The sequence below is a fragment of the Loxodonta africana genome, chromosome 13 (genome assembly GCF_030014295.1).
Source record: "Loxodonta africana isolate mLoxAfr1 chromosome 13, mLoxAfr1.hap2, whole genome shotgun sequence".
Classification (NCBI taxonomy): domain Eukaryota; kingdom Metazoa; phylum Chordata; class Mammalia; order Proboscidea; family Elephantidae; genus Loxodonta; species Loxodonta africana.
In genome coordinates this window covers 84928033-84946894 of record NC_087354.1, presented here as the reverse complement: position 1 = coordinate 84946894, position 18862 = coordinate 84928033, and the positions used below count along the sequence as shown (strand labels likewise).

Genomic DNA, 18862 nt, shown 5'->3' with positions numbered 1-18862 from the left:
TATACACCCCTTGCTATGTACTCCTAGCTGCCCTCCTCCTAATGAGACAGCACACTCCTCCTCTCCACCCTGTGTTCCCCGTGTCCATTCAACCAGCTCCTCTCTCTCTCTGCCTTCTCATCTCTTCTCCAGACAGGAGCTGCCCACATAGTCTCATGTGTCTACTTCAGCCAAGAAGCTCGCTCCTCACCAGTATCATTGTCTATCTTACAGACCAGTCCAATCCCTGTCTGAAGAGTTGGTTTTGGGAATGGTTTTAATCTTGGGCTCACAAAGGGTCTGGGAACCATGACCCCCTGGGTCCCTCTAGTCTCAGTCAGACCATTAAGTCTGTTCTTTTTACGAGAATTTGAGATCTGCATCCCACTATTTTCCTGCTCCATCCAGCATTCTCTGTTGTGTTCCCTCTCAGGGCAGTGACTGGTGGTAGCCGGGCACCATCTAATTCTTCCAGTCTCAGGCTGATGTAGTCTCTGGTTTATGTGGCCCTTTCTGTCTCTTTGGTTCATCTTTACTATATGCCTTTGATGTTCTTCATTCTCCTTTGCTCCAGGTGGGTTGAGACCAATTGATAGATCTTAGATAGCCGCTTGCTAGCACTGAAGACCCTAGACGCCTCTCACCAAAGTTGGATGCAGAATGTTTTAATACATTTTGTTACGCCAGTTGAACTAGATGTCCCCTGAAACCATGGTCCCCAAACAAGAGTAGCAGATTTCAACAATTTATTTTATTTATTAACAAGAAAAATATCAAGACTCCAAAGATAATATAGCATAATGAGGCCAAAACAATTTTTGGTTAAATCTGAGCTCAGTATTTTATTATAGAGGGTTGTCATAAATGTTCAGGTCTTCTCAAAGGCCTGAAAGGGAATATATCGTAAGAAATAAACATCAGTTCCCATATTGGCTTAAGTCACGACGGGCCAATACTAAATGTTCAAATAAGGAAATTCACTACTTTGTTGTAAGAGTAAGCAAAGACTTCCTCCAAACCAAAAATCAAGCCTGTTGTTGTAGAGTTATTCCTGACCCATAGTGACCCTTGAGCACAGAGTAGAACTGCCTCACAGGGTTTCCAAGGAGCGCCTGGTGGATTCAAACTGCTGGCCTTTTGGTTAGAAGCCGTAGCTCTTAACCACTAGGGCACAAGGGTTTCCAAAGACTTACTCAGTGGTGCCCAAATCTACAGGGGATATATTTTTAATTTCCCAAGGTTATTGAAAAAAAAAAATAGCAAATAGATTCCATTTGTCTCCTAAGCATGTCCCTTAATTTATAACAAGCCTTTCTTTCAAAGGTATCAAAACGTAACAAATATTTTGTCTAATCAAAAAAGAAGCACCTGGAAGTTCAAAATATACGGACATATGTGCCAGAATGTAAGAGTCTCAATTAGTTATTTCAGGACCCTTAGTCTGCATGTTGCTGTTGTTGTTAAGTGCCATCGAGTCGGTTCCAACTCATAGAGACCCTATGCATAACAGAACAAAACACTGCCTGGTCCTAAACCAGTTGTTATGCTTCAGCTCATTGCTGCAGCCACTGTGTCAATCCACCTCATTGAGGGTCTTCCTCTTTTTCGCTGACCCTGTACTCTGCCAAGCATGATGTCCTTCTCCAGAGACTGATCCCTCCTGACAACATGCCCAAAGTACATAAGACGCAGTCTCACCATCCTTGCTTCTGAGGAGCATTTTGGTTGTACTTCTAAGACAGATTTGTTCATTCTTTTGGCAGTCCGTGGTATATTCCATATTCTTCACCAACACCACAATTAAAAGGCGTCAATTCTTCTTCGGTCTTCCTTTCACATGCGTATGATGCGACTGAAAATAGCATGGCTTGGGTCAGGCGCACCTTAGTCTTCAAGGTGGCATCTTTGCTCTTCAACACTTTGAAGAGGTCCTTTGCAGCAGATTTACCCAACGCAATGCATCTTTTGATTTCTTGACTGCTGCTTCCATGGCTGTTGATTGTGGATCCAAGTAAAATGAAATCCTTGACAACTTCAAACTTTTCTCCGTTTATCATGATGTTGCTCACTGGTCCAGTTGTGAGGATTTTTGTTTTCTTCATGTTGAGGTGCAATCCATACTGAAGGCTGTGGTCTTTGATCTTCACTAGTAAGTGCTTCAAGTCCTCTTCACTTTCAGCAAACAAGGTTGTGTCATCTGCATAACCCAGGTTGTTAAGGAGTCTTCCTCCAAACCTGATGCCCTGTTCTTCTTCATATAGTCCAGCTTCTTGTATTATCTGTTCAGCTTACAGATTAAATAGGTATGGTGAAAGAATACAACCCTGACACACACCTTTCCTGACTTTAAACCAATCAGTATCCCCTTGTTCTGTCTGAACAACCACCTCTTGATCTGTGTAAAGGTTCCTCATGAACACAATGAAGTGTTCTGGAATTCCCATTCTTCGCAATGTTATCCATAGTTTGTTATGACCCACACAGTCGAATGCCTTTGCATAGTCAATAAAACACAGGTAAACATCCTTCTAGTATTCTCTGCTTTCAGCCAGGATCCACCTGACATCCGCAATGATATCCCTGGTTCCACGTCCTCTTCTGAAACCGACCTGAATTTCTGGCAGTTCCCTGTCGATATACTGCTGCAGCCGTTTTTGAATGATCTTCAGCAAAATTTTGCTTGTGTGTGATATTGATGATATTGTTCTATACTTTCCACTTCGGTTGGATCACCTGTCTTGGGAATAGGCATAAATATGGATCTCTCCCAGTCAGTTGGCCAGGAAGCTGTCTTCCGTATTTCTTGGCATAGACAAGTAAGCACCTCCAGCGCTGCATCTGTTTGTTCAAATATCTCAATTGATATTCCATCAATTCCTGGAGCCTTGTTTTTCACCAATGCCTTCAGGGCAGCTTGGACTCCTTCCTTCAGTACCATCGGTTCCTGCTCATATGCCACCTCTTGAAATGGTTGAACATCGGCTAATTCTTTTTGGTATAATGACTCTGTGTATTCTGTGCATCTTCTTTTGATGCTTCCTGCATCATTTAATATTTTCCCCGTGGAATCCTTCACCATTGCAACTCGAGGCTCGAATTTTTTCTTCAGTTCTTTCAGCTTGAGAAATGCCGAGCGTGTTCTTCCCTTTTGGTTTTCCATCTTCAGCTCTTTGCACATGTCATTATAATACGTTACTTTGTCTTCTCAAGATGCCCTTTGAAATCTTCTGTTCAGTTCTTTTACTTCATCAATTCTTCCTTTTGCTTTAGCTGCTCGATGCTCGAGAGCAAGTTTCTGAGTCTCCTCTGACATCCATCTTGGTCTCTTCTTTCTTTCCTGTCTTTTCAGTGACCTCTTGCCTTCTTCATGGATGATGTCCTCGATGTCATTCCACAACTCGTCTGGTATAGTCGCTACTGTTCAATTTGTCAATCTATTGTTCAGATGGTCTCTAAATTCAGGTGGGATGTACTCAAGGTCACATTTTGGCTCTCGTGGACTTGCTCTGATTTTCTTCAGTTTCAGCTTGAACTTGCATATGAGCAATTGATGGTCTGTTCCACAGTCGGCCCCTGGCCTTGTTCTGACTGATGATATTGAGCTTTTCCATTGTCTCTTTCCACAGATGAGTCAATTTGACTTGTGTGTGTTCCATCTGGCGAGGTCCATGTGTATAGGTGCCGTTTAGGTTGGCGAAAGAAAGTATTTGCAATGAAGAAGTCATCGGTCTTGTAAAACACTATCATTCGATCTCCGGCATCGTTTCTATCACCAAGGCCATATTTTCCAACTACACATCCTTCTTCTTTGTTTCCAACTTCCGCATTCCAATCACCAGTAATTATCAATGCAGCTTGACTGCATGTTCGATCAATTTCAGACTGCAGCAGCTGATAAAAATCTTCTGTTTATTCATCTTTGGCCCTAGTGGTTGGTGCATAAATTTGAATAATATTCGTCTTAACTGGTCTTCCTTGTAGGCATATGGATATTATCCTATCACTGACAGCGTTGTACTTCAGGATAGATCTTGAAACATTCTTTTGGATGATGACTGCAACACCATTCCTCTTCAAATTGTTATTCCCAGCATAGTAGGCTATATGATTATCCAATTCAAAACGGCCAATACCCGTCCATTTCAGCTCACTAATGCCTAGGATATCAATGTTTATGTGTTTCATTCCATTTTTGATGATTTCCAATTTTCCTAGATTCATACTTCATACATTCTAGGTTCTGATTATTAATGGATGTTTGCAGCTGTTTCTTCTCATTTTGAGTCACGCCACATCAGCAAATGAAGGTCCCAAAAGCTTTACTCCATCCACGTCATTAAGATCGATTCTACTTTTAGGAGGCAGATCTTCCCCAGTCTTCTTTTGAGTGCCTCCCAACCTGGGGGGCTCATCTTCCAGCACTATATCAGACAATGTTCCGTTGCTATTCATAAGGTTTCCACTGGCTAATGCTTTTCAGAAGTAGGCTGCTGGCGCCTTCTTCCTAGTCTGTCTTAGTCTGGAAGCTCAGCTGAAATCTGTCCTCCATGGGTGACACTGCTGGTATCTGAATACCGGTGGCATAGCTTCCAGCATCACAGCAACACGCAAGCCCCCACAGTACAACAAACTGACAGACACGTGGGGGTTAGTCTACATAGGTATATAAAATCAAAGCGTTGCATGACCCAAGTACCAATCACTCGCAATGGCCACCCTGATGGCTCAGCAAGGATGGCAAGCAGTCAGCCCATACTGCCAGGTGGTTCCTATCCCCCTGAAAAAGCTTACTGTGCACTTGATTCCTTCTTAAACAAGTAAGTAAATAAATGAATAAATGCTAGATGGATTAATTAAAAATAAAAAAGGTAAAGCAGCCCCACCACTTCTCCTTTAGTTTTCATTTTCCAGGGAAGGAAAACTTGGTGACCAGTGGTGGGAACATAGTAGTTAACAGATGGAGACACAAAATGTAGATAATAAAAGACAAACAGTCATTTATCTTTAAAGTCACCTGGTAAAGTCAAAGGCCTTTTTATGCTCACTTACAGGACAGTGGAAATCCTGGTGGCGTAGTGGTTAAGTGCCTCAGCTGCTAACCGAAGGGTCGGCAGTCTGAATCCGCCAGGGGCTCCTTGGAAACTCTATGGCACAGTTCTACTCTGTCCTATAGGGTCGCTATGAGTTGGAATCGACACGACAGCCCTGGGTTTGGTTTGGCTTGGTTTTATGGGACAAGGGAAGGAGGCTTGGTGGTGGGATGGTTAAGTGCTCAGCTGCTAACCAAAACGTTTGTGGTTTAAACCCACCAGGGCCTCCATGAGAGAAAAGGCCCAGCAATTTGCTCCCATAAAGACTACAGCCTAGGAAACCCTATGAGGCAGTTCCACCCTGTCCTTTTGGGCTGCTATGAGTCAGAATTGATTCAACAGCACACAGTAACAATACAAGTCAATGGAATCCCTGGGTGGCACAAATGATTAACTCACTGGGCTGCTAACCAAAATGCTAGAGGTTCAAGTCTACCTACAGATGCCTCAGAAGAAAGGCCTGGCAATCTACCTTCAAAAAATCGGCCAATGGAAACCCTATGGAGAACAGTTCTACTCTGACACACAGGGTCATCATGAACTGACTTCACAGCAACTGGCTACAGAACCACCACCACTTTTAAAACTCCTCTGTTAATGTGGATGCATCCTGCTTCTCATTTCTAAAAGCCTCGTGGCCCTCAAAGAATTACTCTGTCCAGCAACAGCCACTTAAAAAAATGGGGGAGAGGGTAGGCAAATTCCCACACTTACTTATTTGTACTCCCACAGAAGCTGCCCATTCTCGCAGAGAAGACTTTACTAATCATCAGTTGTGGAGGGGAGCTGGAAAAAAAGAGAATGCAATTTTTTAATGAAGGGGTCAACATCACCACTCACTTCTCAGAATTCATAGACAAAGAAGCCCAAGCTTACCGTATATAGTGTATCTTTAAGGTGGGGCCTTTATAGCTCATGGCTACTGAGCCAAACATCATCTCTCCCAGCATGTTGACATCAGAAGCCGGCCTCATGTACTACCACACAAAAGAAAGAGACCAAAAGTCAATGTCAGCACATGGCACACCTGCGTACAATGCAAGACAACATAATGTTTATCAATCTTTTGATCTCTTTAGTTTAGTGGGCAATCACAACCATTTTTCAAAGCAGCTGCTGATCATGTTACCGTCTCAAGCTATAATGGTAACTGTCTATTTCCCCCCAAATATCACTAATGTTGATGATTTCTTCCTTATACACAGTATCTTCACACAGGGTCTAAACGCTTTATTGGAGTTCATTCTTAACATTTTCAGGAGAGACAAAGATTATAACTATCCCCACTTACGAACTCTAAATAGAAGGATTAAAATAGGAAATAAATGGGGTAATGACTCCTCTTGGTAGTGAGAACACATCCCAAAAGGAAGATTTAAAAAAAAAAAACCAAACCCATTGCCATGAAGTCAATTCTGAATCATAGTGGCCCTATAAGACAGAGCAGAAGTGCCCCATAGGGTTTCCAAGGAGCACTGGTGGATTCAAACTGCCAAACTTTTTGGTTAGCAGCTGTTCGGTATTATTCAACTTTATAATTACCAGTGCTCATCAAAAATGCTGATTGGTACAGGCATGGTTTCGTGAAGGTCCAAAAGATGACAGATGACCTGATACCTCCAGTTTTACAAAAAAAAATTTTTTTAAATATTTGACCCGTCTAGCTTCTGATGGGAGAGCCCTGGTGACAAGCGCTTGGCTGCTAACCAAAAGGTCGGCAGTTTGGATCCACCAGCCACTCCATGGGCAACAGATGTGGCAATCTGCTTCCACAAAGATTACAGCCTTGAAATCCTGTCCTATAGGGTCGCTGTGAGTTGGAACTGACTCGACGGCAATGGGTAAACGGGCAGCTTCTGACAGTCTTTCTCATCCTCTGTCACCCAAGATGGGGATGTGCTGCCTCTACTTTCTCCCCTTCCATTTTCCGGATCACCAACTGTGATCCTACTTCACCTCTAATGATCCGTTTACTCAAAGGATTCTAGTCATGGCCTCCAACTACCTGCCAAAGCCAATGGACAATGTCCAGTTTGTGCCCTGAACTGCTCTCACTATATCTGATACTGTTAATCACTCTCCTTTCCCAGATCACCCTCTGAATGGGAGCCGTTCCTTTTAGAGGGCACACCTACTCAATGTTTACATTTTCAACCATTCCTATGGTTTTTGGTTATTATTTACACAGGCATGCCCTCCCCTCCACCCCCGTATCTTGGTGCTCTAGAATCCTACACCCAAACACATTCATTAATATATCAAATACTGCTGAGCATTTATGCCAAGTGGCGGTGACACGCTGGGGAGCAGGATCAATATAAATGTCATCCAAACAAGTATGTTACAGACAACCCAACGCAATGTGAGCAAAACAAAACTATTATCTCTCTGCACACACTCCACCTCCAGTGTGCTTGGAGGACAATATCACCCACCCAAGGAGAATTATGGGGATCATCCTCAACGTTTTCTTCTAAATCTTTTAATTTTTTTAACTTCAAATACACACACACATGCATATACACACACAAGTACACACCCCCACTGACACGCATATACACACCACACCCACTTATACCTATTTGCAAAGGTGGAAAAAGAAAGACAAATTTATCAGCTTAGGTCAGCTGGGCTCCTCTTTTTGTTTTGTTACAACTCACACCCACTTCTTCCCACTACATGTAGCCCGAAAACAACTGGCTTCATGTTCTTTATTAATAACTCCCACCCAACCATCATTTTATAATCTGTTTTTTCTTAGAGTACAAGGTCCACATCCAACTGTGGTTCTCAACCAGCTGAAAATTTCACCCTGTACTTTTTAAACTGCAAACTGCTGTAAGACCCAGGAGTGCCGTGAAATGAGAGCAAATGTATGGCATGAATCCTGGCCCTGAAATTAACAAACTTCTGTAGACCTGTGGCTGCTGGCAATTTCCATGGCTTTGCTTTTCCAGCAACATAGTAGATAAAATCACAGAGTTTTTTTTTTTAAAAAAAAAGAAAGGTTGATATATCCTTCCTCAAGCAATACCCTTCTGCTATTCAATATTTATGAAACATCTCCTTTCTTCTATTCAGTCAGCCAATATTGCTCAATAATTCTAAACTCCTATCCTCTACTGCCTGTTAAGGATTGATCTGTGTCCCCCCAAAAATATCTGTTGTAAACGGTAACCTCTATGCCTGTGGTTAAGATCCCATTTGGGAATGGGCCACCTTTGTTATGTTAATTAGACAGAGTTAGTATTGGGTGTGCTTTGAGTCAATCTCTTCAGACACATACAAGAGATTAAACAAGCAGAGAGTGAGCAGAGGTGGGGTAAGACAGATGCCAAGACACACGGAGATCTCCAAGGAACCAGAAAGCAGAAGCTGAACAGACAAGGACCTTCATCCAGAGCTGAGAGAGAGAAAAAATGTTCCCCTAGAGCGAGCACCTGAACTTGGACTTCCAGCCTCCTAAAATGTGAGAAAATAGATTCCTGTTTGTTAAAGCTACCCACCTATGGTATTCCTGTTAGAGCAGCACCAGATAACTAAGGAAGGATTTGGTACCAGAAAAGTGGAGTGCTACTCTAGCAGATACCTAAAATGTAGAAGCACTTTGGGAATTGGGTAACGGGTAGAGGCTGGAAGAACATAAAAGTTTTAAAGTGCCTAATACTAAAAGCCTACATTGCCTTGAAGAGACTGTTGGTAGAATTATAGATGTCAAAGGCAATGCTGGTGAGAGCTCAGAAGGGAGTGAGGAGAGCTACAAAGTCTCTATTATCTTAGAGGATACATATAGTGCCAGCAACAGAACACTGCTAGAAATGTGGACATTAAAGGTACTTCTGGTCAGGTTTCAGAGGAGATGATGAACATGGGATTGGACAATGGAGGAAGGGCAATGCTTTTTATGCAGCAGCAAAGAACTTGTCTGAATTATGTTCAAATGTTTGGGAGAAGGTAGAACTTGTAAGTGATGAGATTTCTAAGCAAGATCTTAAAGGGGCTATGTGGTTTCTCCTTGCTGCTTTTAGTTAAATGTGAGACAAATGGGATGGACTTAAAAATGAACTATGTAAAATGAAAGCAGAAATTAAAGATTTGGAAAATTCTATTGTACAAGCTAAGGACAGGTGTCCTAGAATGTTCACCAAGGATGTGGCTACACAATTTTTTGTTAAAGAGATTAAGCCTGTGACCAATGATTCAAACCAACTACCACAACAGAAAACTCAGCAGCTTAGACTGAAGGGGACAGAGAAAGAACGAAAACAAAGACTGCTGTCTGCCTCCTGGAATTCTACAGACAAGAAACAAGCCAAATGAGCTACTTCTGTTGTCCTCCAGGAAAAGAAAGCACCATCCCTGGAGCAGCTCGGAGATCAGCAGAACTGTTGGAGGGAACACAGGAGGAAGCAGGGCCTTCTCAGCTTCAAAGGGTGGGGCCGCCGTCTCCTGGATCTCAAAGGGTGGGGCCACAGCCTCCTAGGTTTCAAAAAGGCAGATCTTTACCAACTCAGTTCTGGACTGTCGGGCTGCTGTTCAGGTAATTCAGGGAAATGGGGCTGCTCCCCACAAAGCTGAGGGGGCAGGGCTGTAACGCTCAAGGGGCAAAAGAATGGGGGCCTGCCGGGGCCGAGTGGGTGGGGTCAGGTAAAACCAAAAGAATGGGGCCACCTAAAGCTGAGGAAACGGAATTGCCATCCTAGATGGCCTGGAACATGAAACTGAAGCCCAGGGCTGAGGAGCCTCTACCCAGGATCCAGAGAGCATGGCCAACACCCAGAGCCTGGAGGGCAGGGCTACTGCTCTAATGGTCTCAAAGAACAGAAGATTATTTTCAAGCCTGGAGAGCTAATGTAAATTGTTCTGCAGGGCTTTGGACTTGCTTTGTGCCCGTTATCCCTTCTTTCCCTCCAATTTCTCCCATCTGTAATGGAAATGTCTACCTTGAACCGGTTTAATCATTGTACTTTGGAAACAGATAACCTGTAGTCTAGATTTTACAGGTTCACAGGTGAAGAGGAATTTTGCCCCAGAACAGAATATGCCTAAAGTTTCACCCATACTTAATTTAGATAATTCAGAAGATTTGGGACTTGGAGCTGACTTTGGGGATGATATGATGGGGTAAATGTGTTTTGCATGTGGTGAGGACATAAATTTTGGGGAGCCAAAGAGTGGAATGTTGTGGATTGAATTATGTCCCCCCCAAAATATATGTTATAAATCCTAGGCTCGATGCCTGTGGTTATAATCTCACTTGGGAACAGGTTGTCTTTGTTATGTTAATTAGACAGGATTACTGTACGCTGTGTCTTGAGTCAGTATCTTTTGAGATATAAAAGAGATTAACAAGCAAGGGAGTGAGCAGAGACGGGCTAAGACAGATACGAAGACACACAGAGATCTCCAAGGAACCAGGAAGCAGAAGCTGAAGAGTCATAGCCCTTCAACCAGAGCCAACAAAGACAGAAAGCATTCCCCTAGAGCCAGCATCCTGAATTTGGACTTTCAGCCTCCTAAACTGTGAGAAAATAAATTTCTGTTTGTTAAAGCTTCGAGTTGCAATTTTGAAGGATTCTATGGGCAAAAGAGTGAATGACACAGGAAGCAACAAAAGAGGATGAAAGGAATACAGAGTCACTGTACCAAAAGAATTAGTCAACATTCAACCATTTCAAAAGGTAGCATATGTTCAAGAACCAATGGTACTGAAGGAAGAAGTCCAAGCTGCACCAAAGCTATTGGTGAAAAACAAGGCTCCAGAAACTGACAGAATACCAACTGAGATGTTTCAACAAACAGATATAGCACTGGAGGCGCTCACTTGTCTACGCCAAGAAATGTGGAAGACAGCTACCTGGCTAACTGACTGGAAGAGATCCATATTTGTGCACATTCCAAATAAAGGTCATCCACCAGAATGCAGAAATTATTGAACAATATCGTTAATGTCACAGGCAAGTAAAATTTTGCTGAAGATAACACAAAAATGGCTATAGCAATACATCAATAGGGAACTGCCAGAAATTCAAGCTGGATTCAGAAGAGGATGTAGAATGAGGATTATCATTGCTGATGTCAGATAGATCTTGGCTGAAAGCAGAGAATGCCAGAAAGATGTTTACCTGTGTTTTATTAACTATGGTAAGACATTTAACTGTATGGATCATAAAAAATTATGGATAACATTGTGAAGAACAGGAATTCCAGAACACATAATTGTGCTCACGCAGAACCTGTAGGCAGTGGCAGACCAAGGGGCAGTCATTCAAACAGAATAAGGAGATATTGTGTGTGCCTCAGGGTCGTATGCCTTCACCATACTTATTCAACCCGTACGGTGAACAAGTAATCTGAGAAGCTGGACTATATGAAGAAGAACTCGGCATCAGGATTGGAGAAAGTCTCATTAACAACCTGCATTATGCAGATAACACAACCTTGCCTGCTGAAAGCAAAGAGGACTTTGAAGCACTTACTGATGAAGATCAAAGACTACAGCCTGCAATATGGATTATACCTCAACATAAAGAAAACAAAAATTCTCACAACTGGACCAATAAGCAACATCATGATAAATGGAGAAAAGACTGACGTTGTCAAGGACTTCATTTTATTTGGATCTACCATCAATGACCAAGGAAGCAGCAGTCGAGAATCAAATGATGCATTGCACTGGGCAAATCTGCTGCGAAAGACCTCTTTAAAGTGTTAAAAAGCAAAGATGTCACTTTGAGGACTAAGGTGTGTCTGACTCAAGCCACGGTATTTTCAACGGCCTCATATATTCATACAAAAGCTGGACAATGAATAAAGAAGGCCAAAGAACAATTGATGCTTTCGAATTATGGTTTTGGTGAAGATTATTGAATACACCATGGACTGCCGGAAGAATGAACAAGTCTGTCTTAGAAGAAGTACAACCAGAGTGCTTCTTGGAAGCGAAGATGATGAGGCTTTGTCTCACGTACTCTGGACATTTTATCAAGCGGGACTAGTCCCCGGAGAAGGACATCATGCTTGGTAAGGCAGGGGGTCAGCAAAGAAGAGGAAGACCCTCGACAAGATGGATTGACACAACAGCTGCAACAACGGGCTCAGACACAGCGATGACTGTGAGAATGGTGCAGGAACTGCCAGCGTTTCGGGTCTGTTGTACACAGGGTCTCTATGAGTCAGAACCAACTCGATGGCACCTAACAATAACAACAACAAAGCCACCCACTTGTGGTATTTGTTATAGCTGCACTAAATAACTAAGACACACAGACAGACACACACACACAGAGCATAAAAAAGTCACCAGCCCTCTAGCCTTCATACTCAAGACAGGTCTCACCATTTCTTTCTTCTTCTACGAAGTTTTCTTCCTTCTAGTACCAAGTTCTATATTCTTAGGATGCCTACATGCAGCCCCAGAATCCTTAGAAATTCTAAAACAAAACTGGAAAATACTTATTTTTCTGGCTTTGACAACCAAGGCAACAAAACAACACAATTTACTTCTTCGCAATAACTTGTCTCATGTGGCAAGTATTATGCTGTATCACCTCTGCCTGATTACCATTTTTAATGAGGGAAAAAAGCCAAAATGTAAAAACAGCATTGTCCTGAAACACTGAAGAGCATACTCTACGAACACTTATTCTCATATTCCTGGAGTGGAACCTGAAGAAGGGGTGGTTTTACCTGGTACTTTGGGAGCTGCTCCTTGGCATGCTGTAAAGATCCCCCAGAAGAACCATGGGAAGACAGACTGCTGCTGCTGCTGCTGATGCTGCTGTTCATACTGCCACTTCCGTGACAGCACTTGGCTGACATTTTAAGAGGGTCATCCTCCGTGTTCTGTGTAAAGGGAGACAGGCATGCTAAGGCACACGAAGTATACGAGCATCATCAACACGCTCTTCACCAGGAATTCCTTTTTTAAAGGAGTTGTGTCCAACTCCATTCAATAACCAGAAGTTCTTCCTGCCTTTCTAATGATGGCAGGAACAAGGTTACTGAGAGTACTGGGGTCGGTGGGAGTGATGCCAAAGAAGGATGCTAGATGAAAGTGGTGCTTATGTATTACGATGTTATGTTCCTTAAATAATGCAACTATTACTTACATTTCAATTCATAATTTAAAAGGCATCCAGAAATCTAATCTCTATTACATGACTTTTCAGTCAAATCTGTGAAACTGATGAAGAGAAAGACATCATTTCAATTTTTAACAAGCAAGCTGAACTAAGAAAACAAAACTATTACACAATTTGGAGAGACTGGGCTTGTGCTTTGAATGACACACTCCTCTAGTACTCCTTCAGAGGGACAGTAAAAAAAAGTCAGGAGGTCAAGCTTGTGAAGAATGAAGCAGCCAAAACCCTGAAATGGGAGCTACTGTGAACCACACAGCAAGTGATGGAAATCAGTCAGGTCAGGGGGTAACAGAGAGAGGACTGTCTACTACAGTCCCTAAACAGGGTTCATTGTTAATTTTTATGACAGTGTCATAAAGGTGCAAAGACATGCCTGTATTAAGTCCCACGTCTCCTTCACAAGGTATACACCACCCCCACAAAAGCACCCTGTACCCTCTGGGTTACATCATTTTTATGCTGAGTCTTACTTGCTTTTCTTTTGTGCAGCTCTTGCTGGGAGAAACATGAATGCAGCTGAAGCTTATCTAATCTCCAGTGTGACAGTCACACTGGTGGTCTAATGCAAATGCTTGCAGTCATGTGCTTGATACAAACTCATGACACTGTGTGTACCAGGGGAGGGAGATGAAAACGGGAAAAGAACGTACAGAAAACTCAAAATAGATGTGCTGGTTCACAACAGTCACTCTAGCAAAGATGGCATTCAAAATCACGCTTGGTTATTCCTGAGCACCCAGCCCTCCCTCAATACCCTCTTCAGAGTTAGCCTTACTTAATAGCGCTGGGTACTGGGTGAACAGCACTTGGAAACCCTGGTGGCGTAGTGATTAAGAGCTACGGCTGCTAACCAAAAGGTGTGCAGTACGAATTCACCAGGCGCTCCTTGGAAACCCCGTGGGGTAGCTGCACTCTGTCCTATAGGGTCGCTATGAGTCGGAATTGACTTGATGGCAACCGGTTAATAGCACTTAAAGGAGCCCTGGTGACACAGTAGGTAAGTGCTCGGCTGCTAACTGAAAGGCTGGCAGTGAGAACCCACCAGCCACTCCACAGAAAGATGTGGCAGTATGTTTCACAAAGATTGTTGTCGTTGTTAGATGCTGTCGGTTTGGTTCTGGCTCACAGCGATGCTATGTACAACAGAACGAAACACTACTACCCAGTTCTGTGCCATCCTCACAATTGATGCTATCATTGAGCCCATTGTTGCAGCCACTTTCAATCCATCTCGCTGAGGGTCTTCCTCTTTTTCACTGACCCTCTACTTTACCAAGTGTGATGTCCTACTCCATGGACTGGTCCCTCCTGATAACATGTCCAAAATGTGAAACGAAGTCTTGCCAGCCTCGCTTCCAAGGAGCACTCTACCTGTACTTCCTCTAAGACAGAGTTGTTAATTCTTCTGGCAATTCATGGTATATTCAATTCTTCACCAACACCATGGGGCAGTTCTACTCTGTCCTATAGGGTTATTATGAGTCAGAACTGACCCAACGGCAATATGTTTGGCTTGATTTAATAGCACTTAGGCCATTAGGCATAGCCCCTCAGAGGCCCAAAGTGACTTACAGACTGCTAGACTTTGGAGAACAACCTACTGAAGTCTGTAACTGGAGGCAGCACCTGATACAGTGAATGCTGACTGGACATTTTGTGCAACCTCGGGCAAGTTACAACCTCCCTGAACACAAGTTGCCTTTCTGATTAAATGACGCACTTCTAAACAAACCTATGCCCCAGACTCCAGTGTCACCACAGCTCTGTTATACTGAAGGCCCAGCTTCTTCTGAAAACCAGTAGGAATTGTTTCCCCTCCGCCTGTCCCCACTGCATTAAGAGCTCTAGTGACAGGGTGTGGGTGTTCAACTCAACCACTTGTACAAGACCTTCAGGGAAATGGGAGGTGGTGTGGGAAGTCAAGGGGAAACCAGCTCCTACCCACCAGACAGAGGGTCAAGTGCTGGCTCACCTAACTGTTTATACAAACCTACCATTAAAGCTTGCAGTGAATCACCTGAGAGATTTTGCCCCCCACCCCACCTTACCTAACAAGCCCAGCAACTACTGTAATCATTAGCTATGTGGCAGAATTCCACCTTAGGGCACTGTGGAATCCACCCAGCAAAACTGCCTTTAACCAAACACTTCCTTCCTGCAGAACTGATCCTCATCAATGGCAGGAAAAGAGCCCTGCAGCCCGATGAGGCAAAGACTGTGATAAAAACTGTTCATTAACTCAGCTACACAGTCCTACAAATGCCAGAATATGGTCAGTATAAAGCCAAAAAAACCAAACCAGTTGCCACTGAGTCAATTTCAATTCATGGCAACCTCCTGTGTTACACAGTGAAACTGCTCCATAGGTCATCAGACTTTTCTTCCATGGTGCCACTGGGTGAGTTAGAACCGTCAACCTTCAGGTTGGCAGCTGATTGCAAACCACTTTTGCCACCCAGGCAGACCTCGGTCAGTATAGTGGCAAGTTACTAAACACAAAAAGAAACAGTACAAATGAATTTATTTATTCGATTTGTAGACACCTGGATAAATACTGAAAGTTGCGTGAATTTGGTGACAATTTAGAATTGCCGTGGATTGGTGTCGGAGTCCCTGAGTGGTTACAGTTAATGCTCTCAGCTGCTAAACAAGAGGTTGGATGTTCCAGTCTACCTAGAGATGCCTTGGAAGAAAGGCCTGGCAATCTACTTCCAACAAATCAGCCACTGAAACCCCGTGGAGCACAGTTCTGCTCTGACAGGCATGAGGGCACCATCAGTCAGAACTGACTCAGCAGCAACTGCTTTACTGGATGGACTGGTGCCCAGAAGCCTTGGGAGGCCCAGACTCTGCTGCTCTCCTTGGCTCTGCAGGACCAAGAGCTAGTCCGTCCTCACTCTAGCTGTCTCCAGCCCCCAGTCCCAGGCCCACCTCCCAGGTCCTCCACAAAGAAGAAGACATGAGTAACAGCTTCCTTGGCCAGACAGGTTTGAGAAACACTCCCTTTTGGAACTGATAATGCATCTTACCATATTACAGCCCTATAGTACAAAAAGCTATGTAATTTTGTTTAAGCCAGTGCTACATAATATCTATTAACATCCACAAAAAACACTGGACAGAATAATGCATTACTTTCCCTTCAGGCTAACCCTTAAAGAATTTTGGGGTTCTCAGTTTTCCCATTACATGTCACACACTTGGCATCAAAATCCTACTGGATTCCGACTCACCAGCAAATTCACCTCTCGTAGTGTGTACAGTACACTGCCTAGCTCCTGCCATGGTTCCCTGCTACCTGCTTTACCTCCGCTTATTAATGAGAACACAACAATGCCCATGGGGGCAGGAGCCTTTGCTTGTATTTTTTCTGAACCATTAATAACACTGTCAAGGACAGCCCAAAGAGAAGACTGAGAACTAATAAATGACTTATCAGAGAGATGGGAAAAGTACAAACAAAAAAGATGAAAGCAAATCGGCATTTCATACCTGGGCTGCCACCTCTTCAATCTTGTGAACAGCTTTAGAGTCAAACAAGACTTGTCTGCCTCTCCTCTCACAGTCCTGGTAAACGATCAGGCGAATCTCGTTCAGGTCAAATTCTGAACACGACCAACTGTGGATTAAAAGGGAAAAAGAGGTTATGTCACCTGCAACACTTGGGACGATCTCAAATGGATAAGCTTCCCGGCTGATGCACCCATGTGAACGTTGAAAGACCATAAGCGTGCAAAGAGGGTAATCCCCTCAGACCTGGGGCAGTTAGTGAGTCTGGGGCAGGAAGACTTGCCTGTGGACTCCCGAGGGCCATAAAAATATTGTCAGTGTCCGTGACAAAGGTTTGGGAAGTCTGCTTTAAATAATAAATCTCTGAAAAGAAAGCTCTTCCTTTCAAAGCTAACTTGGACACAGAGAGCAGCCAGAAATCCCAAAGGCTGGCATAGAGGACAAACCTGGATGCCTGGGTTCTGAGGGCAGCACACCTGAGCTACAGGAGTGGTCAAGCTACTATGTCCTTGGGCAGGGACCATTTAAGGAGGTCAGTACAGCCTTCTCCCCTCCCCTCTCCCATCTACCCTAGCAGTGCTCAGGTCAAACTGAGAGGAAATACATGTCCTAAAACTTATTCCTTTTCCTCTATTATGGCTGCCTGATACAGAGGTTTTGAAAGCCATGTGCATCACCGCATAGCATCTGAGTTGCTAACAATAACCATCAGCAATATAGGAAGCATGTCTGTTCCTAGGCGAAGCCAAAGCTATTGGGCTGAAGTTCCTCAGAAGAAAACATGGATGTGTTCTTGAGTAACAGATGACATGGGAGTGAGGGGCTGAGGAAAGGGTCATCACAGAAACCGCACTGCTCTGGGCATATTCACTTATCCAACCCTTAGTTCATTCAGCACACACATCAGCGCCTACCACATTCCAGGCCCTGGGGCAGACGCTAGGCAGTCCTCAGTTAACTCACCAAACAGACTTGGTCCCTGCTCTCATGAAATTCATGGTCTAGTGGGGATTATTGGGCTAATAATTGAAGCAACTGAACAGTGGTGGTCGCAAAAAATATCATGGCAAGACTTTGGTTCACTTATTTTGGATATGGAATCAGGAAAGACCAATCACTAGAGAAGGACATCATGTTTGGTAGAGGGCCAACTTTACAGCAGTATAATTTACAAGCAAGTTGCTCAGTCCTTATCTTGGGGGTTTAACACTGATTCAAGTATCAGTTAAACTGAGGACAGCCTCTCTAGAAGAACTAAAATTTAGGAATGATCACGATACCTTTCTAAATATCTCATTTTATTTTTCAACTAAAAAAAGATAGGAATAAAAGGTAAGAAAAGGGAAAAGTACATATCAGATTACTCAATTACTTTACCCAAATGCCTTAAAAGCATTTTACAAAATACTAGGAAAACCCTATTCTTTCCATATGAACATATTTTGGTATAACATTTATAAATTTGACATTTACCACCACTAATTTTTTTTTAATATTAGTGGAGGAAATTACAGGTGAAAATTTGGTAAAGGAGAGAGAGGCAGGACAAAGGAGATTAAATGAGTGCTTCAGAATGAGACGGAAACCCTGGTGGTGTAGTGGTTAAGAGCTACGGCTGCTAACCAAAAGGTCGGCAGTTCGAATCTACCAGGTGCTCCTTGGAACCCCTATGGGGCAGTTCTACTCTGTCCTACAGGGTCGCTATGAGTCAGAATCGACTCAATGGCAATGGGTTTGGTTTGGGTTCAGAATGAGACAGGCCTGGGATCAACTCTGAGCTCTACCTCCCTGAGCAGGACTTACAGGGCCCATTGTGAAGACAGAAGGAGACAATCCATGGAGACTTCCCAGCACACAACCACAGGGCTCAAGTCACCAGTAATCGTACACCACATGCTTACTACCACAGGGAACCAGCAGTTACCGTGGAGCTTCTAGGATCACCAACCACAGTTCCATCACTTTACCGAGGGCAACTCTGTATGATTCGGATGAGAAGTAAGCCTCGGGCTTCTGCCTGAACATGCCAGGCCACCTCAGAGAAGCTTCTTTTAATAAATCACCTCATTTCTTTGCTTTCGTTGAAAGCAAGGAAAGAGCAGTGCCCCTGACATTGGGACAGGGTATTATTTATGTGTT

The 18862-nt window shown here is 43.5% G+C and overlaps 1 protein-coding gene across 9 annotated transcripts in view; it reads right to left on the bottom strand.

Annotated features, from left to right (window-relative positions):
- The window catches only part of FNIP2 (folliculin interacting protein 2), a 165168-nt gene that overhangs the window by 83286 nt on the left and 63020 nt on the right, over window positions 1-18862 (bottom strand). For 8 of the 9 annotated variants that reach the window (XM_023558486.2, XM_023558481.2, XM_023558485.2 and 5 more), the window contains exons 2-5: window positions 16706-16832; window positions 12759-12914; window positions 5946-6046; window positions 5784-5855 (exon numbers count right to left, since the gene is read on the bottom strand). In XM_023558486.2, the coding sequence (XP_023414254.2) occupies window positions 5784-5855; window positions 5946-6046; window positions 12759-12914; window positions 16706-16832 (456 nt within the window). Of the gene's footprint in view, window positions 1-5783; window positions 5856-5945; window positions 6097-12758; window positions 12915-16705; window positions 16833-18862 lie in introns of those variants that run through there. The other variant, XM_023558488.2, reaches the window with a different exon arrangement.